The 26,362-nt window shown below is 47.1% G+C and overlaps 1 protein-coding gene across 4 annotated transcripts in view; it reads left to right on the top strand.

Annotated features, from left to right (window-relative positions):
• Positions 1–26,362, top strand: part of SZT2 (SZT2 subunit of KICSTOR complex) — a 446,100-nt gene that overhangs the window by 286,718 nt on the left and 133,020 nt on the right. For all 4 annotated transcript variants that reach the window (XM_029618788.1, XM_029618789.1, XM_029618790.1 and 1 more), the window contains exons 50-53: positions 9,114–9,299; positions 10,714–10,908; positions 13,079–13,254; positions 15,989–16,146. In XM_029618788.1, the coding sequence (XP_029474648.1) occupies positions 9,114–9,299; positions 10,714–10,908; positions 13,079–13,254; positions 15,989–16,146 (715 nt within the window). The remainder of the gene's footprint in view (positions 1–9,113; positions 9,300–10,713; positions 10,909–13,078; positions 13,255–15,988; positions 16,147–26,362) is intronic.

Here is a 26,362-nt window from a genome sequence, read left to right as displayed (position 1 = left end):
TTTTAAACTAGAACAAAGGGGAAAGCCGACAGTCGCTCAGCAGCGCATGGTTCGGAGAGAGGTATCTTCAAAGGATACTAATGATGCATTAGAATTAGTGCATCCCGACAGTGAGGTTCCAATAATTTGAAAAATAGTCCAAGTGCCTGTAACTAAAAACTCACCTGAGCTAAAAAATTCTAACTTATCCCTATCAATTAAAAAGCAGAATGAAAATACAAACAAAAAAACAAACTTTGAAATGTTTGTATGCTAATTCCAGAAGTCTAAGAAGTAAGATGGGAGAATTAGAATGTATAGCAGTGAATGATGACATAGACTTAATTGGCATCTCAGAGACATGGTGGAAAGAGGATAACCAATGGGACAGTGCTATATCAGGGTACAAATTATATCACAATGACAGAGAGGAGCACCCGGGAGGAGGTGTGGCGCTTTATGTCCGGGATGGCATAGAGTCCAACAGGATAAACATCCTGCATGAGACTAAATACAAAATTGAATCTTTATGGGTAGAAATCACTTGGGTGTCGGGGAAGACTATAGTGATAGGGGTATACTACCGTCCACCTGGTCAAGATGGTGAGACGGACAGTGAAATGCTAAGAGAAATTAGGGAAGCTAACCAAATTGGTAGTGCGGTAATAATGGGAGACTTCAATTACCCCAATATTGACTGGGTAAATGTATCATCGGTACATGCTAGAGATATAAAGTTCCTGGATGGAATAAATTACATTTTTATGGAGCAATTGGTTCAGGAACCGACAAACTGGCTAAAAGACATGAAACAGAGAGTAGGATTAAATGGACAATTTTCTCAGTGGAAGGGAGTGGGCAGTGGAGTGCCTCAGGGATCTGTATTGGGACCCTTACTTTTCTATATATTTATAAACGATCTGGAAAGAAATATGACGAGTGAGATAATCAAATTTGCAGATGATACAAAATTGTTCAGAGTAATTAAATCACAAGCAGATTGTGATAAATTGCAGGAAGACCTTGTGAGACTGGAAAATTGGGCATCGAAATGGAAGATGAAATGTAATGTGGATAAGTGCAAGGTGATGCATATAAGGAAAAATAACCCATGCTATAGTTACACAATGTTAGGTTCCATATTAGGTGCTACAACCCCAAGAAAGAGATCTAGGCGTCATAGTGGATAACACATTGAAATCGTCGGTTCAGTGTGCTGCGGCAGTCAAAAAAGCAAACAGAATGTTGGGAATTATTAGAAAGGGAATGGTGAATAAAATGGAAAATGTCATAATGCCTTTGTATCACTCCATGGTGAGACCCCACCTTGAATACTGAGTACAATTCTGGTCGCCGCATCTTAAAAAAGATATAATTTTGATGGAGAAGGTACAGAGAAGGGCTACCAAAATGATAAGGGGAATGGAACAGCTCCCCTATGAGGAAAGACTAAAGAGGTTAGGACTTTTCAGCTTGGAGAAGAGACGACTGAGGGGGGATATGATAGAGGTGTTTAAAATCATGAGAGGTCTAGAAAGGGTAGATGTGAATTGGTTATTTACTCTTTCGGATAGTAGAAAGACTAGGGGGCACTCCATGAAGTTAGCATGGGGCACATTTAAAACTAATCGGAGAAAGTTCTTTTTTACTCAACGCACAATTAAACTCTGGAATTTGTTGCCAGAGGATGTGGTTAGTGCAGTTAGTATAGCTGTGTTTAAAAAAAGGATTGGATAAGTTCTTGGAGGAGAAGTCCATTACCTGCTATTAAGTTCACTTAGAGAATAGCCACTGCCATTAGCAATGGTTACATGGAATAGACTTAGTTTTTGGGTACTTGCCAGGTTCTTATGGCGTGGATTGGCCTCTGTTGGAAACAGGATGCTGGGCTTGATGACCCGGTATGGCACGTTCTTAAGCTATCTTCTCTCTGTTTCACTCTCTCCAGCACCTTCTTCCATTCTCCTTCTTCACAGTATCACCCATAATCTTTTTTTTTTTTTTAAATTTTTTATTTATTGAGTTTTACAAATTATACAAGCAATAACTTGCAATTGAAATTACAGATATGTATAAGAAAAATGAGAAAAAACAACAGTTATTTTGCAATTTTTTCCTTAAAACATATTCTGTATTTTAAACAAGTAAAATGAAAGAAGTTTATAATTAGGAGCATTTTACATACATTAACTCAAGGAAAATTTGTAGAATAATTCCCCTTATTTATTATTTATTGCCATCCTTCTCTACCCCCATAAGTGCTCTAAGGTGTTCCGGATCAGTAAATTGATATTTTTGACCATTTAACTTTATGGCACATTTGCAAGGATACCGAAGTGTGAATTGTCCACCTTTTTCAAGAACATATTTTCTGAGCGCTAAAAAGCTCTTCCTCCTAATCTGAGTAGCCTTCACCAGGTCTGGATAAATCCATACTTTGTATCCATAGAATGTTTTTGACATATTCCTAAAGAAATATTTCAATATGTTGTCCCTATCTTTTACAAAAGCTAGTGTAAGCAATATATTCCCCCTTTTCTCTATCACTAGTAAACCGAACTGATTTGTAAACCCTTACAAGAATTTCGGTATATAAAACTGTTAAATAAAATAAATAAATAAAATAAATCTTGGGATTTTTCTATAAGGGCAGTTAGATCTATTGATGACCCAGATTCAATTATCTGCACTTCCCCTTCTTTAGTTTGTTCTTTACTTTTTAAAGACGTATTAATGTAGAAAGCCTTTACTATAGTAGGCATAATCTGATCCGGCATATTTAATATTTGAGTAATATTCTAATGCATTCATCTTTCCAATAATAGGAAAATTAATTACTCGTAGACTTAATATGCGTGAGTAATTCTCTAGATTCTCCATCTTTCTCTGTAACTCATTCTCACTTTTTATCTGCACCACTTGTATCTTTTCAACTTTCAAAAGACGTTGTTCTACTTCCTTAATTTGTTTTTGCTGAGCCATCAATATATCCGAATTGCCCTTAGCTACTTTATTAGTTTCTATTACTACCTCAGTTAGTTTTTTAATAGAGGAATCCATTTTTATCAGAAAATTCCAAACAGTTTCCAAAGTGATAATTGATGGTCTTACAATCACTTCTTGAATGATCTTTTCTGTTTTTTTGTTACTATCCTGCACAGAGGAGGGAATATCCGTCCGCTCTCTTAATTGCTCAAGATTCTCAGGTGTAGACAGGCCATCGTTAGGTGTTTTTTCTGTTCCTTCCATCACTATACTGATTCGTTCCCTCCTCTCTGAGTCACTCTGGTTGGTATCTGGTAAACTATGGGGCGAATCCCCATCTTTACCAGGTGGTGTTGGTATTTCTGGCGCTCCTGGACTTAGCGAGATGTCCTCGGCCAATAGCTTTCGATTATGCTCCAAATCTATTCCTATAGCGGCCCCCTCAACAGGAGTGATCTGAGGGGAATGAAGCCACTCTGCAACAGTCCTTTGCCCATATTCCATATTTGGTGTACTTGAAGATGGAGGCCTTACCTTAGCCTTTCTTTTAGTATGGGGCATCTCTACTTCATTAAATATGGAGTATAGTGCTAAGAGCTGAAACTAGCAGAGAGAACCTTACAAATTCAATTACACTTCTCTCGTGAAGGAGTAGGAGAGCTTAATGTTAAAATAGTTTAGCCTACCTTAGCCAGACAGCAGATCTTTTTAGAGAAGTCCATCTTCTACGGATATGTCTGCAAAAATTTTTTTAAGTTCCTAGAGGCTCCCAGGCGAATCCAGCCGAAGCCGGCCAAAGCCACGCGCCCCTTGGACGCGCGGCTTAGACGGCGCGGTTAATAGGCGCGCCTCGGCAGCTACGCGCCGTAGGAAGGCTTTTTAGGCTCCCTTCCGGGTCCTCTGATGACGTGGCAGCAGCTGATTGGCTTCCCTCGGCTTCGTCGGGGCAGGCTCCTGCCTTCCCCTCCCAGGCAGAATTCGCAAAAGTAGTCTGCCTATTAAGGCAGATAAGGAAATTATCAGCAAGGTAAGAACAATCCTTCTGCCACAGGGGTCCGAGCAAGCTCCCTTATCCTCCACCCATAATCTTAACTGTGTGTATTGAATCCATTCTCCTTCTCGTTTCCACTCTACGTATTTTCTAGATTTCAGCTTGCCAATGGAATCCTCATATTTAAAAGAAAACGGTATTCTCTAAAGACAAGCAAGATTGTAGTCTTCGCACATGGGTGATATCATCAGATGTAGCCTAGCTTGGGAATTTGATTTCAGAATTTCTAGAAACTTTGAACATACCTTACTGGGCATGTGTAGCATGTTATAATGCCACACAGCCACACAGAGGCCCCTTCAATCTCATCTTTTTGTGGAGCTCCCGGTTGCAGTTCTTTGCTTCTTCTGCTCTTAGGGTCTCTGTGGGTCCCTGTGGGGTTTTTCTTTTCCCTTTAGTCACCTAGGTAGATTTTTTGGTTGTTTGTAAGTTTTATTTCTTTTTCAGTGGACCTGTGGTGCAACAGCTTCGGTGCATAGAGGTGACACCAGTTGCTATTCTTCTAAGTATCATGTTGTTTTATTTTGCTGCATTAATTTTTTGTCCAATGCCTTTGAAAGAAGAAAGTCAGAGGCTTAGATAGGTGTCCACCATTAGGGCTGAGCATTAGTTGTATTTTTAAGGCCATTCGATTTGTTTCGGCAGTTGTGTGCATATTTCACAATTGGCATGTATGCACAAAACTGCTGGTATTCACGCACATGGGCGCCTACCCGTACATGCACGCACAATCAGTTTTGTGCACATTCCTTCCGTTCAGGCGATACGCACACACAACTGAAACGAATGAAACAAATAGCCCAACGAATGCATATCCCTATCCACTATGTGAAAGGTTCATGTCTATCATGAACCCCCATGATAAAAGTATCCTTTGCCTGGGGGCTCTTTACAATGTCAGAGGGTGTCCCCTTTGTATGACTATAGTCTTAAAGGGCATTGTTTCCAGCTTGACCTCATGGAAAATCACTTTGGGGTTCATAAGTCCGCCCCATCAGTACTGTCATTGGAGGAAGTAACATCGAGGGACTCAGGAGCTGCATCAAGCACTGGTGATGCATTTACATCATGAGGACATCAGGCACCAAACAGTCGAGGGACAGACCATCTCCCATCCAAAGAGAGGAAAGGGTTCAGCCTCTTCTGTTCCAGCATTGCGCAGCTCAAATGATAATCATTAGGTCCCCGTCAATGCTGGGAGGGGGTCTATTGTGGCAGAAGCCTTGAATCCCCTGAAACATTCCCATGATGATGAAAGCTCATCCTCTGTACAATCTTTGGAATTGTGTGAGGCTCTGAGGGTCCAGGAATCAGCCACCAATAAATCGTTGGTATCCCAGGAAAATGTGGCCTTTCAAACTTCTGTCAGTACCAAGGTGGAACCAAATTAAATTTAATAATAATAGCTTTAGAAGGTGTCAGCAAGCCTGACGTTGTGTGACTTTAACCCAGACACCAACCGGTCTTCTCAATCATTCACCTTCTTTGTATATTTTAATTTATTCAAAAATATTTTTTGTTTCCGTTTTTTTCTTTTTCTTAAAAATAGTCCTCCATCGGTAAAAGGTAGACTCTTAATAAATTTTGCTTTAGCATATGATAGCCCAACACGGCCAGTGTTTCACTCTTAAGCTTGCTCAGGGGCATATGAAAGACATATAGACAAGAGTCTTTATCCCATTCATCAGGACATAGCGTCTCAACATTTGTAACCGGAACAGCATCAGCAATTTTTGAGGAACAATTAGATAGGAAAATCCAGGAGGCTCTGAATCATAAGAAACATAGAAATGTGATGACAGAAAAAGACTGTATGGTCTGTCTAGTTCGCCCATCCACACCAATTAATTCAGTTTTATAATCCTTACAAATACCACAGTGATCTCCTTGTGTTTATTCCATGCTTTCTTGAATTTAGATACTGTTCTAGTCTCTACCACCTCCACTGAAGGACAACGCAAAGCATCCATTACCCTCTCTATAAAGAAATATTTCCTTAAATTACTCCTGAGTTCTACCCCCTTTCAGCCTCATCCCATGACCCTCTTTCTAGGGCCTCATTTCCATTGAAAAAACTCACCTCCTGTGCATGGAAACCTTTGAGATATTTGAATGTCGCTGTCATATCTTGTTTTTCCTCTAGGATATGTTTGTTTAGATCTTTAAGTCTATCCTCATATACTTCAGAATGAAGACCACTGTTCATTTTAGTAGCCAGCCTAGTCTGGACTGACTACAATTGATTTATATCCTTTTGAAGGTTCGGTCTCCAGAAATGCACACAGTATTCCAAGTGAGGTCTCATCAGGGACCTATACAGGGGCAATATCATCTCCCTTTTTCTGTTGACAATTCCTCTCCCTGCACCCAAGCATCTTTCTGACTTTTGCCATCGCTTTATTCACCTGTTGGGCCACCTTAAGATCATCAGATTTGATCACCACCAGACCCCACCCCTCTTTCATGCTTAGAAGAATTTCATACCTATACTCTACCTCTAATTGCATAACTCTGCATTGTTTAGTATTAAACCTTAGCTGCTAGACTCTAGACCAGGGCTTCCCAAACCTGTTCTGGGAACCCCACAGCTAGTCAAGTTTTCAGGATATCCTCAATGAATATGCATTAGATAAATTTGCATACCATGGAGACTCAGAATATGCAAATTTATCTCAAGCATATTCATTGTGGATATCCTGAAAACCCGACAGGGTTTGGGAAGCCCTGCCCTAGACCATTCATCAAGCTTCCTAGATTCCTCCTCATATTTTCTACACCTTCCTGGCTGTCCTATTGCAGATCTTGGTATCATTGGCAAAAAGACAAACCTTTTGGGTGTCTGGAACAGAATGGAAGATATTTGCACATTGTTGAATTTCAGCCTCTGGCAAACATGGTCCATAGTCTTAAGTTTTGCTAAGCTGCAGAGGAAGTGAGGGGCTAGAGATGCAAGTAACCAGACAACTTTGAATCTTTTCCGTTGGAAAGAAAACAGCAGAACTAGGAGGTCATGAAATGAAACTGCAGGGGGACGACTCAGAACCAATGTCAGGAAACAGCAGTGAAAGAATTCAAAGGGGCATGGGATAAGCACTGTGGATCTCTAAAGGCTAGAGAGAAACCTTGGAGTAAACTGCACGGTGCGGCTGCTGCTACCATAAGAAGCTTGCTGGGCAGACTGGATGGACCATTTGGCCCTTTTCTACTGTCATTACTAGGTTACTATGAGGAGATGAAATGGGAGAGGTGATCTCCACTTGTTCAGTCTCCCTCCTTCCTCTCCTTATCTCATCAGTCTGCTATGCTCTCTGGGGCGGATTTTAAGAGCCCTGCTCGCGTAAATCCACCCGGATTTACGCGAGTAGGGCCTTGCGCGCCGGCGCGCCTATTTTCCATAGGCCTGCCGGCACGTGCAGAGCCCCGGGACTCGCATAAGTCCCGGGGTTTTTCGAGGGGGGCGTGTCGGGGGCGGGGCCGATCAGTGCGGCGTTTCGGGGGTGGTCCGGCGGCGTGGTTTCGGCCCGGGGCGGTCCGGGGGCGTGGCCGCGCCCTCCGGAACTGCCCCCAGGTCGCGTCTCGGCGCGCTAGCGGCCTGCTGGCGCGCGGGGATTTACTTCTCCCTCCGGGAGGCGTAAATCCCCCGACAAAGGTAGGGGGGGGTTTAGATAGGGCCGGGGGGGTGGGTTAGATAGAGGAAGGGAGGGGAAGGTGAGGGGAGGGCGAAAGCGAGTTCCCTCCGAGGCAGCTCCGGTTTCGGAGCTGCCTCGGAGGGAATGGAGGCAGGCTGCGCGGCTCGGCGCGCACCGGCTGCACAAAATCGGCAGCCTTGCGCGCGCCGATCCTGGATTTTAGCAGATACGCGCGGCTACGCGCGTATCTGCTAAAATCCAGAGTACTTTTGTTGGCGCCTGGTGCGCCAACAAAAGTACGCGAAGGCGCACTTTTTAAAAATCTACCCCTCTGTGTCTTGTCTGGTCTCCTTCTCCTCTCTCCTGTCAGCATGCCTAGAAAGTTTTGTGCAAAGGGAATAATAGAAAATGAACAGGCTTCTGCTTAGAAGTACCAGTAGAGTAGACCTTTAGCAACCATGTTTGTCCTGGACAAAACTGGAGTCTTAGAAGGCTAAAAGATACAAAAAAATGGTTTAGTGCTGGAATTTGAGAGCATATTAGATCCTTCTCCAGTTCTCAGTAATGCCCATTTCTGGGTAATTGTCACTGTCATCTGTTGTAAGAGCATCACTGCAGTGCCCTCACCATTAGTAGATGCAAGGTGATTCCTGTCATAGAGAGAAGGCAACGGACATCTCTGCTATGCTCTCTAGTCAGGCTTAGCTGAGGAATTTATTGACTAGGCATGGTTCTTGGCACACTGTGCTTCTTTTCTTATTATATTATTCTTTAGCATATCTTGATCATTGAATATGTTTTTTGTATTTTGTATTTATAGAATTTTCTAGATGTTTTTTTTATTTTGTTGCAAAGCACTGGGTGTATGCATTTTTTGAATAGCCCTAACTTAAAACATCAGAAAGTAGAGATTTACCATGATAAGAAGGACAAGAGATACTAATTGATGCATGAGGAACAAAATTAATGAAAGATTGTAAACTCATTATTCTGACTAATATGTGACATTGTTAAATGTAATTTATCTTCTTACTTCTTGCCATATGTCCTAGATCTTTAGCTGGGTAACAAATATTAGAACACTTCACTGATAGCTGTGAATGTAAGCAAACTCTGTAATCCTTCACTCTCTGCTGATTTGAGTTACGCATGATACTGTTGTGATCATTGTGTGGAACGACAGGATATAAAATCTCTAGATAAATAAATATTGATTAGTTGGTCTATAAATGTAATTTATCTTCTTACTTCTTGCCATATGGCCTAGATCTTTAGCTGGGTAACAAATATTAGAACACTTCACTGATAGCTGTGAATGTAAGCTCACTCTGTAATCCTTCACTCTCTGCTGATTTGAGTTACGCATGATACTGTTGTGATCATTGTGTGGAACGACAGGATATAAAATCTCTAGATAAATAAATAAATATTGATTAGTTGGTCTGTAAATGTAATTTATCTTGTTTCAGGAATTGCCTGTATAGCGCTTTCATTTCTGGATGCGCGTGGAAGCCCCACCTCACTGGTTTGCTGTGAACGTCCAAACCCCTTCAAGCTCAGCTCCCAGCCCATTCCAGATCTCCTTCGTGTTTCTGAGTTTGAAAGTTTAACAACAGTGAACAAATATACAGCAGAGCCAGCTGGAGCTCAGCTAGGTAGCATTTTACCTTCTCCTCTGCCTTCACCCCTTCCTCTCCTGCCTCTGCCTTCACCCCTTCCTCTCACCCATCTCCAGCCGCCTGACTCACACTTTGCTCCTCCTGATCCCTCCTCACATCTCTCCCCTTGCCCAGGGTGACTCATCTCATGGCCCCTCCCCTGCCGCACACTTCTCTTACAGTCTTTGCTCTTACCCCTCCCTCCCCCTGTCTCCTACCTCTGACTCCCTCTCTGCTGACCTCCATCCTAGTAATTATAGCAGCAGGGAAGCCAGGATTCAAATCTCACTCACAGTCCTTGTGACGTTGGGCACCTTCCCTGTACGTAGCAGGATCAGTCCAGACACCTGGGTTGTGACTCCGCACCAGCAGATGGAGACAGAGCAAAACTCGACGGGCTCCCTACATATAGTAAGGCACCACCCACAGCCCCTCAGTCTTTCTCTGTCTCCACCCACAGTCTCTGGTGGTCTCTGGTTAGTGGGTAGCTAGTCAGGGGATTCTGGTTGTTGGGAAAAAAAAAAAGCAGCAAGTTACTTCACCCCCCATCACCTCGTGTACAAACTTGGGGGGTCATTTGCTAAGCTGAGATTTGGGTATAATGTGTGAAAAGCAACATTTATCTTGTGATACCGATATTGTGGTGCTGATATCATGCAATATTTGCAATATTATATGTTATTGTAAGACAAAACTCGCCCCATTACTAGGAGCTGCTTTGTATGCAATTTGCATGCAAAGCAGCTAATGTATAAGTAATCTTATGCAAATAAAATAATGCATGTGAATAAACGTCCCAATGCTCCAGGGCCCAAAATGACCCCAAAGTGATAAAATCCTCTCTGGGGCTCATGGGAGACCCCACCCCCATCCCCTGCTGCCCCCATATAAAACAATTGCTCAAAGATTGCCAGAAAGCTTGCGGGGCGATGCCCCTACCCAAACCTCTCCTTCGGGGTTGAAACGCCCCCTTGAGTCTCCCCTGACCTCTAGTTTGGGTCTAATGGTGCCCCCTCCCATTAAAGAAATCCCTGGTGGTCTAGCTTGGAAACCCCCTCTCCACCCCAGACCCTCCACACCTTAACTTGAAATCCCTGATGGAGGGGGAGGGGGGTGCACATGCTTTCTCAGACCATATGAATATTTCGTGCAATATTTTATACTGCAGGTTTTTTCCTGCAGTGATGTGTAATTGCTGAAAAACTGCTGTGATATTTTGTGGGGGAGGGGCCACCTGTATGATATTTTGCCCCCCCCCCCAATGATAAAATATCTGCAATCAAGAAGCCTCCTCCTCCAGGTTTTGCTTCTGCTCCCTTCTCCACTCTGGCTGTCCTGCTTTGCCCCCAGTGTCCCCACCTCATGCTGCTCTCTCAGGGACCTCACTGATTGCTCTCATCTCCTCCCAAAGCTTCCAGTGTCCTGGTACAGTTTGATATCTGGGAGAAAGGCAATGTGAGCCCCCTGCAGTTGTCGGACAGACTGCGCAGTGCACTGCGTCACGCTCTCTGCGATGTCGTCATGGAGGTCAGAGTGCTCCAGGCCCCTCTCTGTTTGGATTCATCCTGTGTGCTCAATGGAAGTGAGATGGACAATAGAAGTAATGGTAAGATAACCTGTAACTTGTGTAAAATCTCTCCCGCCTCCGTAGGAAAGAGCTGAGTGGGAGGAAGTGCAAGATTCAGTCATCATGAAAAAACACATCCCCCACTGAGTCAAGGGATTGTGATAAATTCATTTCCACATAGCCCAGTGCAGGGAGTACTGGTGCGGTACCTGTTACCACGTGGCTCAGCACAGGGAGCACTGGTGCGGTACCTGTTACCACAAGCAGGGAGCACTGGTGCGGTATCTGTTACCACAAGCAGGGAGCACTGGTGCAGAAATTGTTACCACGTGGCTCAGGGCAGGGAGCACTGGTGCAGTATCTGTTACCAAGTGGCTCAGGGCAGGGTGCACTGGTGCGGTCCCTGTTACCACAAGCAGGGAGCACTGGTGCGGTATCTGTTACCACAAGCAGGGAGCACTGGTGCGGTATCTTTTACCACGTAGCTCAGCACAGGGAGCACTGGTGCAGTATCTGTTACCACGTGGCTCAGTACAGGGTGCACTGGTGCGGTCCCTGTTACCATGTGGCCCAGTGCAGGGTATACTGGTGTGGTATTTCTTTCCAGTACAGGGAGTACAGATGCGGTAATTGTTACCAAGTGGATCAGTGCAAGGAGTACTGGTACAGAAATTGTTACCACGTGGCTCAGCACAGGGAGCACTGGTGCAGTATCTGTTACCACGTGGCTCAGTACAGGGAGTACTGGTACAGAAATTGTTACCATGTGGCTCAGCACAGGGAGTACTGGTACAGAAATTGTTACCATGTGGCTCAGCACAGGGAGCACTGGTGCAGTACCTGTTACCACGTGGCTCAGTACAGGGAGTACTGGTACAGAAATTGTTACCACGTGGCTCAGTACAGGGTGCAGTGGTGTAGTACTTGTTACCATGTGGCTCAGCACAGGAAGCACTGGTGCAGTATCTGTTATCACGTGGCTCACTACAGGGTGCAGTGGTGTAGTACTTGTTACCATGTGGCTCAGCACAGGGAGCACTGGTGCAGTATCTGTTACCACGTGGCTCAGTACAGGGTGCAGTGGTGTAGTACTTGTTACCATGTGGCTCAGCACAGGGAGCACTGGTGCAGTATCTGTTACCACGTGGCTCAGTACAGGGTGCAGTGGTGTAGTACTTGTTACCATGTGGCTCAGCACAGGGAGCACTGGTGCAGTATCTGTTACCACGTGGCTCAGTACAGGGTGCATTGGTGTGGTACTTGTTACCATGTGGCTCAGCACAGGGAGCACTGGTGAAGTATCTGTTACCACGTGGCTCAGTACAGGGTGCAGTGGTGTGGTACTTGTTACCATGTGGCTCAGCACAGGGAGCACTGGTGCAGTATCTGTTACCACGTGGCTCAATACAGTGTGCAGTGGTGTGGTACTTGTTACCACGTGGCTCAGCACAGGGAGCACTGGTGCAGTATCTGTTACCACGTGGCTCAGTACAGGGTGCAGTGGTGTAGTACTTGTTACCATGTGGCTCAGCACAGGGAGCACTGGTGCAGTATCTGTTACCACGTGGCTCAGTACAGGGTGCATTGGTGTAGTACTTGTTACCATGTGGCTCAGCACAGGGAGCACTGGTGCAGTATCTGTTACCACGTGGCTCAGTACAGGGTGCAGTGGTGTGGTACTTGTTACCATGTGGCTCAGCACAGGGAGCACTGGTGCAGTATCTGTTACCACGTGGCTCAGTACAGGGTGCAGTGGTGTGGTACTTGTTACCACGTGGCTCAGCACAGGGAGCACTGGTGCAGTATCTGTTACCACGTGGCTCAGTACAGGGTGCAGTGGTGTGGTACTTGTTACCACGTGGCTCAGCACAGGGAGCACTGGTGCAGTATCTGTTACCACGTGGCTCAGTACAGGGTGCAGTGGTGTAGTACTTGTTACCACATGGCTCAGCACAGGGAGCACTGGTGCAGTATCTGTTACCACGTGGCTCAGTACAGGGTGCACTGGTGCAGTATCTGTTACCACGTGGCTCAGCACAGGGTGCAGTGGTGTGGTACTTGTTACCACGTGGCTCAGTACAGGGTGCAGTGGTGTGGTACCTGTTACCACGTGGCTCAGTGCAGGGAGTACTGATGTGTTAACTGTTTGATGCTGGATTCTGCAGCCTGCTAAGGAAATATGATTTTGTGCCACCATTGTTTTTTGCAGGGCGCCTCAGACGGACAATGTCAGATTTTAAGGGATTGGTCCTTAACTTTGGAAGTTCCAGTAGAGAGCATCCATCGCCTCTCCACTTCACAAGTGTCCCGACCTGCTCTCCCGGGAACACTGAGCCCGTCACACCAAGCAGCAAGATGGCTCGGCGAAGTTTCTGGGACATGCTGGTAAGGCCTCTGCACTGACGTGGGAACAGGGGAGTCATTTTCAGAGTCCCTCTAGATGCAGGTAGCAGTGTGTGGAAGCTGCCACTAGGCCTCTCAGTTTTCAGAGCTGCCTCAGAATGGCAAGGGGGGTTCATCAGGCCCTGGCGTAGGGAATTAGGTGGCCCCATGTGCTCTCTGCTCCTGGAGTGTCCTCCCAGACGTGGCCGAGGGATACAGAGCTGTGGGATTAAACGTTACAGGCGGCTCCTTGTGTTGCTTGCTTTTGATGAGGGAATCCTGTATTAGGCAGAAAGTGATTAGATTTTAGGGTACAAGTTAGAATTATTGTTCTGGGGGTTTTGAATGGGTGGGGGATTTGTGTGAGCGTTGGTTGTTATTTATGTTGTGACCTTGGATTCATAAATAAGGATTTGGATGAGAAATATGATTTCGTTTATTATTGTTTGGTTAGTATGATCGCTCCACATGTTTGGCATTGAGGTAATTAAGAAATGAGAATAAATAAAGAAAAGAGAAGAAATGTCTGCTCTAGGAGTCTCAGTACTGGAATGGAAGGTGATGCAACGGGGCAGGGATGAGGGAGGTTGGTAGAGCTGTGGAGGTTTCGAGAGGAAAGGTTTTCTACTAAAATTGTGGGAGCTTCTGGGCAAGAATAAAGGGCATTGAAGAGCTGTGTTTTGGGAACGAGGTTCAGTAGTGAAATGGGAGGTGCGGGGTAAACAGGGCAAGAGTGAGGTGCACTGGCAGAGCTGTGTGTGTGGTGGGGAGGATCTCAGTACTGGAATAGCAGGAGGTACAGCCGGGAGGGCAGGAGTGAGGAGCACTGGCAGAGCTGTGTGTGTGGTGGGGAGGATCTCAGTAGTGGAATAGCAGGAGGTACAGGCGGGAGGGCAGGAGTGAGGTGCACTGGCAGAGCTGTGTGTGTGGTGGGGAGGATCTCAGTACTGGAATAGCAGGAGGTACAGCCGGGAGGGCAGGAGTGAGGAGCACTGGCAGAGCTGTGTGTGTGGTGGGGAGGATCTCAGTAGTGGAATAGCAGGAGGTACAGCCGGGAGGGCAGGAGTGAGGAGCACTGGCAGAGCTGTGTGTGTGGTGGGGAGGATCTCAGTACTGGAATAGCAGGAGGTACAGCCGGGAGGGCAGGAGTGAGGAGCACTGGCAGAGCTGTGTGTGTGGTGGGGAGGATCTCAGTAGTGGAATAGCAGGAGGTACAGCCGGGAGGGCAGGAGTGAGGTGCACTGGCAGAGCTGTGTGTGTGGTGGGGAGGATCTCAGTACTGGAATAGCAGGAGGTACAGCCGGGAGGGCAGGAGTGAGGAGCACTGGCAGAGCTGTGTGTGTGGTGGGGAGGATCTCAGTAGTGGAATAGCAGGAGGTACAGGTGGGAGGGCAGGAGTGAGGAGCACTGGCAGAGCTGTGTGTGTGGTGGGGAGGATCTCAGTACTGGAATAGCAGGAGGTACAGGTGGGAGGGCAGGAGTGAGGAGCACTGGCAGAGCTGTGTGTGTGGTGGGGAGGATCTCAGTAGTGGAATAGCAGGAGGTACAGCCGGGAGGGCAGGAGTGAGGTGCACTGGAAGAGCTGTGTGTGTGGTGGGGAGGATCTCAGTACTGGAATAGCAGGAGGTACAGGTGGGAGGGCAGGAGTGAGGAGCACTGGCAGAGCTGTGTGTGTGGTGGGGAGGATCTCAGTACTGGAATAGCAGGAGGTACAGGTGGGAGGGCAGGAGTGAGGTGCACTGGCAGAGCTGTGTGTGTGGTGGGGAGGATCTCAGTACTGGAATAGCAGGAGGTACAGCTGGGAGGGCAGGAGTGAGGTGCACTGGCAGAGCTGTGTGTGTGGTGGGGAGGATCTCAGTACTGGAATAGCAGGAGGTACAGCCGGGAGGGCAGGAGTGAGGAGCACTGGCAGAGCTGTGTGTGTGGTGGGGAGGATCTCAGTACTGGAATAGCAGGAGGTACAGCTGGGAGGGCAGGAGTGAGGAGCACTGGCAGAGCTGTGTGTGTGGTGGGGAGGATCTCAGTAGTGGAATAGCAGGAGGTACAGGTGGGAGGGCAGGAGTGAGGAGCACTGGCAGAGCTGTGTGTGTGGTGGGGAGGATCTCAGTACTGGAATAGCAGGAGGTACAGGTGGGAGGGCAGGAGTGAGGAGCACTGGAAGAGCTGTGTGTGTGGTGGGGAGGATCTCAGTACTGGAATAGCAGGAGGTACAGGTGGGAGGGCAGGAGTGAGGAGCACTGGCAGAGCTGTGTGTGTGGTGGGGAGGATCTCAGTAGTGGAATAGCAGGAGGTTCAGCTGGGAGGGCAGGAGTGAGGTGCACTGGCAGAGCTGTGTGTGTGGTGGGGAGGATCTCAGTAGTGGAATAGCAGGAGGTACAGCTGGGAGGGCAGGAGTGAGGTGCACTGGCAGAGCTGTGTGTGTGGTGGGGAGGATCTCAGTAGTGGAATAGCAGGAGGTACAGCCGGGAGGGCAGGAGTGAGGAGCACTGGCAGAGCTGTGTGTGTGGTGGGGAGGATCTCAGTAGTGGAATAGCAGGAGGTACAGCCGGGAGGGCAGGAGTGAGGAGCACTGGCAGAGCTGTGTTGTACATGAGAGGGGGTCTCAGGTCTGGAGTAGCAGGAGATGTTCTCATTTCATCTTCCCTGTTGAAATGTTTCTCTCTTCTTGTCGTCCTTTCCCACCCCATGTGCTGTTTGTCTTCATGCCTTGCCCTCAGTTTTCTTTCCTTATTTTCAGAGTAAACCTGATGGTTCCGAGTTAAGTTCCCCTAAAACAACAGATGATATTGTTTTTGAGAGGACGGAGGACTGCCGCACTCGCCGACGGCACAAGACAGAGAGCGTGAAGCAATCCTCGAGTCAGGAGCGAGCTACCGAGATGGAGCAGGCTGAGAGGCAAGCTGCAGCCCGAAGGTTTCACTTCATTTCTGAGTGCTCAGTCTGTGGATTGGTACCGTGGCAAAAAGTGATGCTGGTGATAGCTGGCAGAGATCGGCCACGTGGAAGCACAGAGAACAGAGCCTGGTGGGGCAGAGAGTGGTTTGCAGATAAGCGAGTGCCCGGTGCTCTCGGCCAGAGAGGGCTGGGCTCAGTTTTAATAAAGAGTCAGGAAGTTTCAGGCACCCTCTCTTTTTTTACCTTACCGGGTCTTCTTCCCTTGGCGTTGGTGGCTCTGCATCCTTTCCCCCTTTCCCTCTCTCCTTTCTGGGGAGTTAGTGTGGAGAGGTGGCGGCTTGGGCTCGGTGGACTGAACAGCCTTTGGCTAGGCCCTGTTCCTCCGGCTCGGTCCTGTCAGCTGCATGGTAGGCCACATCGGTGATTTTCCCGCACGCACAGGTGTATGCTGCCCAGCGATGCATGCTTTCTGGTGTGTGTATTTGCACACGGAGGTAATTTGTACGTGTATGGCCACAGCCTAGTTTTGGGCAAGTATTTACACATGAGGGTATTTGTAGGCGTGTGACTGTGGCCTACTTTTGTGCGTGTACTCCCGGACACTGGTGGTGGGTGCTCAGCAGACTACCTAGAGCCCATTGTACAAAGACTATGGCACTGGGCACAGAACGGTCTAAGGGCCTGGCTAACCGTAAGTGCCTGGCTATCCGTAAGGGCCTGGCTATCCGTAAGGCCTGGCTATCCGTAAGTGCCTGGCTATCCGTAAGTGCCTGGCTATCCGTAAGGCCTGCCATGTAAGTGCCTGGCTATCCGTAAGGGCCTGGCTATCCGTAAGTGCCTGGCTATCCGTAAGTGCCTGGCTAACCGTAGTGCCTGGCTAACCGTAAGGCCTGGCTATCCGTAAGTGCCTGGCAAACCGTAAGGCCTGGCAAACCGTAAGGCCTGGCAAACCGTAAGGCCTGGCTATCCGTAAGTGCCTGGCTATCCGTAAGTGCCTGGCTATCCGTAAGGCCTGGCTATCCATAAGGCCTGCCATGTAAGTGCCTGGCTATCCGTAAGGGCCTGGCTATCCGTAAGGGCCTGGCTATCCGTAAGTGCCTGGCAATCCGTAAGGCCTGGCTATCCGTAAGGCCTGCCATGTAAGGCCTGGCTATCCGTAAGTGCCTGGCTATCCGTAAGGCCTGGCTATCCATAAGGCCTGCCATGTAAGTGCCTGGCTATCCGTAAGGGCCTGGCTATCCGTAAGGGCCTGGCTATCCGTAAGTGCCTGGCTATCCGTAAGGCCTGCCATGTAAGTGCCTGGCTATCCGTAAGTGCCTGGCTATCCGTAAGTGCCTGGCTATCCGTAAGGCCTGGCTATCCGTAAGTGCCTGGCAATCCGTAAGGCCTGGCTATCCGTAAGGCCTGCCATGTAAGGCCTGGCTATCCGTAAGTGCCTGGCTATCCGTAAGGCCTGGCTATCCGTAAGTGCTTGGCTATCCATAAGGCCTGGCTATCCGTAAGTGCCTGGCTATCTGTAAGGCCTGGCTATCCGTAAGTGCCTGGCTATCCGTAAGTGCCTGGCTATCCGTAAGGCCTGGCTATCCGTAAGTGCTTGGCTATCCATAAGGCCTGGCTATCCGTAAGTGCCTGGCTATCTGTAAGGCCTGGCTATCCGTAAGTGCCTGGCTATCCGTAAGTGCCTGGCTATCCGTAAGGCCTGGCTATCCGTAAGTGCCTGGCTATCTGTAAGGCCTGGCTATCCGTAAGTGCCTGGCTATCTGTAAGGCCTGGCTATCTGTAAGGCCTGGCTATCCGTAAGTGCCTGGCTATCCGTAAGTGCCTGGCTAACCGTAAGGCCTGGCTAACCGTAAGGCCTGGCTAACCGTAAGGCCTGGCTATCCGTAAGGGCCTGGCTATCCGTAAGTGCCTGGCTATCCGTAAGGCCTGCCATGTAAGGCCTGGCTATCTGTAAGTGCCTGGCTATCCGTAAGTGCCTGGCTATCCGTAAGGCCTGCCATGTAAGGCCTGGCTATCCGTAAGTGCCTGGCTATCTGTAAGGCCTGGCTATCAGTAAGGCCTGCCATGTAAGGCCTGGCTATCTGTAAGGCCTGGCTATCAGTAAGGCCTGCCATGTAAGGCCTGGCTATCTGTAAGGCCTGGCTATCTGTAAGGCCTGGCTATCCGTAAGGCCTGCCAATCTGTAAGGCCTGGCTATCCGTAAGGCCTGGCTATCTGTAAGGCCTGCCATGTAAGGCCTGGCTATCTGTAAGGCCTGGCTATCTGTAAGGCCTGGCTATCCGTAAGGCCTGCCATGTAAGGCCTGGCTATCTGTAAGGCCTGCCATGTAAGGCCTGGCTATCTGTAAGGCCTGGCTATCCGTAAGGCCTGCCATGTAAGGCCTGGCTATCCGTAAGGCCTGCCATGTAAGGCCTGGCTATCCGTAAGGCCTGCCATGTAAGGCCTGGCTATCCGTAAGTGCCTGGCTATCCGTAAGGCCTGCCATGTAAGGCCTGGCTATCCGTAAGTGCCTGGCTATCTGTAAGGCCTGCCATGTAAGGCCTGGCTATCCGTAAGGCCTGCCATGTAAGGCCTGGTTATCCGTAAGTGCCTGCCATGTAAGGCCAATCCAGCTATCACTTTCTCTTCACATTTGTCAGCGCTGCTTAGATGCTCAAGGTGATTTGGCCACTTTGGATTTTGCTGATGTTAGGCCATCCCCTCGTAAGTGGAGGGGGGGGCAGAAGGCGACACAGTGGATGGGTCCACCCCCCCTTGTCCCCAATGACAGAGAAATCTCTACCAGAAGGGTTGGAAAGTGTCCAGTTTGGGCCTATGGGCCCCAGTTTGGATCCCTCCTCCTTTTCCTGAGTTGAATTTTTCCAGGGTCTACAGGTTTTTCTGCAGAGGCACACAGCAGAGGTGAAGCAACCTACTAAGAAGGGTTTGCGTGCTCAGGGCTCCCATTTCTCAGCCATTGCAGTCAAGCGCCACAGGGAAGCTATCCCTGGTGATGTTCCGGGGAATGTGGATCTGTTGTACCTCCTGCATCTCAGAGACATGGTGGAAGGAGGACAACCAATGGGACAGTGCTATACCGGGGTACAAATTATATCGCAATGACAGAGAGGAGCACTCGGGAGGAGGTGTGGTGCTTTATGTCCGGGATGGCATAGAGTCCAACAGGATAAACATCCTGCATGAGACTAATTGCACAATCAAATCTTTATGGGTAGAAATCCCTTGTGTCGGGGAAGACTATAGTGCTAGGGGTATACTACCGTCCACCTGGTCAAGATGGTGAGACGGACAGTGAAATGCTAAGAGAAATTAGGGAAGCTAACCAAATTGGTAGTGCAGTAATAATGGGAGACTTCAATTACCACGCAACACTGGTGCAAGATCAAAATTTAATCACCACAATTTCTATGGTGGTTATTAGCAATTCCAATAATGGGAAGACTCAATTTTTATAGTGGCAACTCCATGCGTTCAACAAAACAGAATTCGAACAGGTCCCCCGACACGGTCCCGTGTTTCGCTGGGCTGCTTCGGGAGGGACCAGGGGTATATTTTAATCTAAGACATAAAACAAATATCAATGAGTATAAACAATGGTGAAGAAAGGCTACACAGTACCGACCTTTACAAATGTACATACCTTTATGAAAATACCCGGAGCGCGCAAGCTCACACAGGTGTAGGGCATTTAAACACAGAAAAGGCGCGAACGTGACAGCTCTCGCGAGAGCTGTCAACTTACAGCTGGTCTCGGCGGATCCGCACAGTGAACACCCATCTAATAAAACAGGTTCCACTCAATTTCTTTATTGAGGCCAGAGGGGGCTACCGTGTCTAGAATAAAAATCCATCTCTGCTCCCTCCTGCCTAGGATCTCGGGGTAGTTGCCTCCCCGGGGAGGGCGGCGCACAACCTCGATCACCAGGAAGGAGAGATCAGAGATGGTATGTTCGCATTCAAGCCAGTGGGACACCAGGGGTTCATCAAGTCTGTGTAAACGAATGTTAGAACAATGTTCAATTATTCGAGTTTTTAACATGCGTGTGGTTTTCCCCACGTAGAGCAACGGGCATGGGCACTTCACAATATATATCACCCCTTTAGTGAGACAGTCCAAGGAAGAGCGAAGTTTGAACACCCGCCCCGTAAGTGGATGTGTGAATTCTGACATATTGGCTGTGTGGCTGCACATAGTGCAACGACCACAAGGACCATGTATTCCTAAATTGTCAGATGATCCGCCGAGACCAGCTGTAAGTTGACAGCTCTCGCGAGAGCTGTCACGTTCGCGCCTTTTCTGTGTTTAAATGCCCTACACCTGTGTGAGCTTGCGCGCTCCGGGTATTTTCATAAAGGTATGTACATTCGTAAAGGTCGGTACTGTGTAGCCTTTCTTCACCATTGTTTATACTCATTGATATTTGTTTTATGTCTTAGATTAAAATATACCCCTGGTCCCTCCCGAAGCAGCCCAGCGAAACACGGGACCGTGTCGGGGGACCTGTTCGAATTCTGTTTTGTTGAACGCATGGAGTTGCCACTATAAAAATTGAGTCTTCCCATTATTGGAATTGCTAATAACCACCATAGAAATTGTGGTGATTAAATTTTGATCTTGCACCAGTGTTGCGTGATACTTGCTTATGTGCAAGGGTTCGCTCCTTCTTCATTTAGACTTCAATTACCCCAATATTGACTGGGTAAATGTATCATTGGGACACGCTAGAGAGATAACGTTCCTGGATGGAATAAATGATAGCTTTATGGAGCAATTGGTTCAGGAACCGACGAGAGAGGGAGCAATTTTAGATCTAATTCTCAGTGGAGCACAGGATTTGCTGAGAGAAGTAACGGTGGTGGGGCCGCTTGGCAATAGTGATCATAATATGATCAAATTTGAATTAATGACTGGAAGGGGGACAGGAAACAAATCCACGGCTCTCGTGCTAAACCTTCAAAAGGGAAACTTTGATAAAATGAGAAAAATAGTTAGAAAAAAACTGAAAGGAGCAGCTACAAAGGTAAAAAGTGTGCAAGAGGCGTGGTCATTGTTAAAAAATACCATTCTAGAAGCACAGTCCAGATGTATTCCACACATTAAGAAAGGTGGAAAGAAGGCAAAACGATTACCGGCATGGTTAAAAGGGGAGGTGAAAGAAGCTATTTTAGCCAAAAGATCTTCATTCAAAAATTGGAAGAAGCCAACAGAAGAAAATAGGATAAAGTTTAAACGTTGGCAAGTTAAATGTAAGACATTGATAAGACAGGCTAAGAGAGAATTTGAAAAGAAGTTGGCCGTAGAGGCAAAAACTCACAGTAAAAACTTTTTAAAATATATCCGAAGCAAAAAGCCTGTGAAGGAGTCAGTTGGACCGTTAGATGATCGAGGGGTTAAAGGGGCACTTAGAGAAGATAAGGCTATCGCGGAAAGATTAAATGATTTCTTTGCTTCGGTGTTTACTGAAGAGGATGTTGGGGAGGTACCCGTAATGGAGAAGGTTTTCATGGGTAATGATTCAGATGGACTGAACCAAATCACGGTGAACCTAGAAGATGTGGAAGGCCTGATTGACAAATTGAAGAGTAGTAAATCACCTGGACCGGATGGTATACACCCCAGAGTTCTGAAGGAACTAAAAAATGAAATTTCAGACCTATTAGTAAAAATTTGTAACCTAAAATTAAAATCATCCATTGTACCTGAGACTGGAGAGTGGCTAATGTAACCCCAATATTTAAAAAGGGCCCCAGGCGTGATCCGGGAAACTACAGACCGGTTAGCCTGACTTCAGTGCCAGGAAAAATAGTGGAAAGTGTTCTAAACATCAAAATCACAGAACATATAGAAAGACATGGTTTAATGGAACAAAGTCAGCATGGCTTTACCCAGGGCAAGTCTTGCCTCACAAATCTGCTTCACTTTTTTGAAGGAGTTAATAAACATGTGGATAAAGGTGAACCGGTAGATATAGTATACTTGGATTTTCAGAAGGCGTTTGACAAAGTTCCTCATGAGAGGCTTCTAGGAAAAGTAAAAAGTCATGGGATAGGTGGCGATGTCCTTTTGTGGATTACAAACTGGCTAAAAGACAGGAAACAGAGAGTAGGATTAAATGGTCAATTTTCTCAGTGGAAGGGAGTGGACAGTGGAGTGCCTCAGGGATCTGTATTGGGACCCTTACTTTTCAATATATTTATAAACGATCTGGAAAGAAATACGACGAGTGAGATAATCAAATATGCAGATGATACAAAATTGTTCAGAGTAGTTAAATCACAAGCAGATTGTGATAAATTGCAGGAAGACCTTGTGAGACTGGAAAATTGGGCATCCAAATGGCAGATGAAATTTAATGTGGATAAGTGCAAGGTGTTGCATATAGGGAAAAATAACCCATGCTATAGTTACACAATGTTAGGTTCCATATTAGGAGCTACCACCCAGGAAAAAGATCTAGGCGTCATAGTGGATAACACATTGAAATCATCGGCTCAGTGTGCTGCGGCTGTCAAAAAAGCAAACAGAATGTTAGGAATTATTAGAAAGGGAATGGTGAATAAAACGGTAAATGTCATAATGCCTCTGTATCGCTCCATGGTGAGACTGCATTGCTTTATAACCTACTGTGGCCACCTGCAGTCCCTCAGTATTTATCTGTCTCCAGCAGATGGTAAGTGGTGCAAAACCTGCAGTCTTAAAAAAAAAAAAAAAAAGGAGAAAAGAGCAGATCTTCTGCAGTTTTCTGGATTCCTTCCAGGGGTTTGTGAGGTCCTGGTGGGACCATCCCTCCTGGTTTGAGGCAGACGAGCAGAGGGTTGGTGACTCTTCTTAGCTCTGTGGGGTGAACATCTTGTGGTCCAGATCCCTCAGCCCACACGAGACAACATGGTAACCTACTGGCAATCTTGTGCATTAAGCCCGGAATCGGCAAGGAAGTATTCTTATTTGTGTTGCTTTCCTGAGTTGCTTTTAAAGTTGTTAAAAAAAAAAGAAAAAGAATGGTATCTTTGTTTTTGTCATTGCCGGTGCAGTAGCTGTACGTGCTCGGGGTTCCAAGGCAGGGAAGCAGGCAGGTCTCCTGAGGTTGCGCGGCTCTGTGAGTGAGGTACACAGCACCAAACCACACGGTCAGGGTGATGCTGCTTGGCAAAATCTATGCTCAGGGTGTGTTTCTGGTGGGGAGGGCACGGCGGCAGGGCCATCCCCTCATGCTGAGTTGGTTTCTTTGGCGCATCAAGCCAGGCCTTCACCGGGGTTCCTCCTTGCAGCACAGGCATGGTGGCCATTTTTTATTCTGCTACGTAGTCTTCAGCAACCCTGGGAGGCCTGATATTTCTGCACTGTGTTTATCCCCAGGGATGGATCGAAAGGATGGGGGGAGGGGGAGGATTTCCCTCTGGATGCTGACTCCGAGGATGATGATCTTTTCCAGGACCGGAACTTGAATGAGTCCCAGGCTTTTTCTTCAGAGTTTGTTCTTCTGCTGCACAATGCATTTTTGGCCAAGAAGGCATCAGGAGGGCACTGTAATTCATGATCCGTAGGTTGTTCCAAATTGCAGGGCAAGCTCGGTCTGACCAAGCGGAAGTGGGCCGATAGGGTTCAGTGTCTGTTGGGCCTATCCTCGGTGGTGGGTGATCTGCAGGAGAGATGCGGATGATTCAGAGGGTCTGCAGGTGACCTCAGAGGAGTCCCCCTGGGGCAGACCCATTGCAGGAAGCGCCAGACCTAGCTGAGGACCCAGAGGTGGTTCCCGTGGCTGAAGGGGATGATCCCAAGGTGGTTCATCTCTTTCACAGAGAAAAGCTCTGGTCACTGATTCCACAGATTCTTCAGGAGCTAGGAATCAAAGTAACGTTGGATGAGTCTGACTTGGAAGGAACAGATTCGGTGTTGGATGATCTCCGAGGGTCAGCAAAGGCATTTCCCTTTCATAAGTCAATAAAGAAGCAAGTGGTTCGGGAGTGAGACACTACAGAATCCAGGCTTGAGAGTTGGTAGAGCTATGGCGAAGCTTTATCTGTTGCTGGAGGAGACCTTGGAGCTGTTGGCTCTTCTTAAAATTGATGCTTCTATTTCAGCAGTCACCAAGAAGAAAGCTATTCCAGTGGAGGGCTTGGCCACTTTAAGGGATGTGCAGGATCATAAGTTAGAGCTTCATCTCAAGAGGATCTTTGAGGTTTTGACTCTGGGCATAAGGGCTGCAGTGTGCAGCAGTCATGTGCAAAGAGGGCATGTCTGCTTTGGGTCCAGCAGTTGCAGGATCCACAGGCTTCAGCAGGAGCTGCGGCACAGCAATCTGTCCATCTGGAGGCGTTAGTGGCTTATGGAGCTGATGCCTTTTCCCGAATTATGATGTCTGCTGTGTCCACTAGGTGTTTGTTGTGGTTGCGGAATTGGTTGGCGGAGGTGTGGTCCAAGTCACAATTGGGAGATCTTCCCTATAAGGGAAAGCTTTTGTTTGGAGAGGTCTTGGAGCAGATAATGAAGCATCTGGTGGAGTCCAAGGTGCACAAGTACTCCGCAGCCGGCTTCCCTCACCCATCAAGGTCCCAAAGCAGCTCCCTCCTGCTCCGCGGTGGCAGGACACCACCAGCATGGACACCTTTGGCAGCAACTTTAGGCGCGCACATTCCTCACCAAGGCTTTTAAAGTAGCCGGAGTGGGAGATATTCCCATGGCCCCCATCTTGACGTCATCAAGCAGGGACTACTTAAGCCCATTCCCTGCTCTTCAGTCTTGCCTCTGCAACAGGTCATCTCCTCAGAGAAGTTGGTTGTCTGTCTTGCAATCCTGATCTTGTGTTCCTGCCTTGTGTTCTTGACCTGGTGTTTCCCAACTGTGTGTTCCTGCTTCCTTGCTTTGATTCCTTTGTTTGCTCCCCGACGTCCTCATCCTGTCACCTTCGGACTGATTTCTGGTCTTGACCCTTGGACTGTTCACCGGATTCTGCTGCCTGCCGCCTGTCTAGACCCTTGGACTGTCCACCGGACTCGGCTGTCTGCTGCATGTCTCAATCCTTGGCCGGCTCACTGGACTGAGGCAGGGGCAAATGCTGTTTGCCCCTGCCTCAGCCCAAATCACCTCAGCTCCATGATCCACTGAGCCGATGATTTTAAAGTATTATCCACTATGATGCCTAGATCTTTTTCCTGGGTGGTAGCTCCTAATATGGAACCTAACATTGTGTAATTACAGCAAGGGTTATTTTTCCCTATATGCATCACCTTGCACTTGTCCACATTAAATTTCATCTGCCATTTGGATGCCCAATCTTCCAGTCGTGCAAGGTCCTCCTGTAATGTATCACAATCCACTTGTAATTTAACTACTCTAAATAATTTTGTATCATCCGCAAATTTGATAACCTCACTCGTCGTATTCCTTTCCAGATCATTTATATATATATATATTGAAAAGCTCCGGTCCAAGTACAGACCCCTGAGGCACTCCACTGTTTACCCTTTTCCACTGTGAAAATTGACCATTTAATCCTAATCTCTGTTTCCTGTCGTTTAACCAGTTTGTAATCCATGAAAGGACATCGCTTCCTATCCCGTGACTTTTTAATTTTCGTAGAAGCCTCTCATGAGGGACTTTGTCAAACGCCTTCTGAAAATCCAAATACACTACATCTACCGGTTCACCTATATCCACATGTTTATTAACTCCTTCAAAAAAATGAAGCAGATTTGTTAGGCAAGACTTCCCTTGGATAAATCCATGTTGACACTGTTCCATTAAACCATGTCTTTCTATATGCTCTACGATTTTGATCTTGAGAATAATTTCCACTATTTTTCCCGGCACTGAAGTCAGGCTCACTGGTCTATAGTTACCCGGATCGCCCCTGGAGCCTTTTTTAAATATTGGGGTTACATTGGCCACCCTCCAGTCTTCAGGTACAATGGATGATTTTAATCTGTTTTTTAACTGTTTTTTAACTTATTTTTTAACTGTTTTTTAACTTATTTTTTAACTGTTTTCTTATCTGTTTAGCAATTTAGACTAATTTGTAAATTTGATTAATCCGTTCAATGTAAACCGCTAAATGAAGCGACAGTTCCTGTTCTTTGTAAACCGGGGTGATATGTATATTATACAGGAACTTCCGGTATAGAAATACTATAAATAAATAAATAAATAAATCATAGGTTACAGATTTTAACTAATAGATCAGAAAAATCATTTTTTAGTTCCTTCAGTACCCTAGGA

Source organism: Rhinatrema bivittatum, chromosome 10 (assembly GCF_901001135.1).
Source record: "Rhinatrema bivittatum chromosome 10, aRhiBiv1.1, whole genome shotgun sequence".
Taxonomy (NCBI): domain Eukaryota; kingdom Metazoa; phylum Chordata; class Amphibia; order Gymnophiona; family Rhinatrematidae; genus Rhinatrema; species Rhinatrema bivittatum.
The sequence above is the reverse complement of the archived record's forward strand: the minus strand, read 5'-3'. Positions and strand labels throughout refer to the sequence as shown.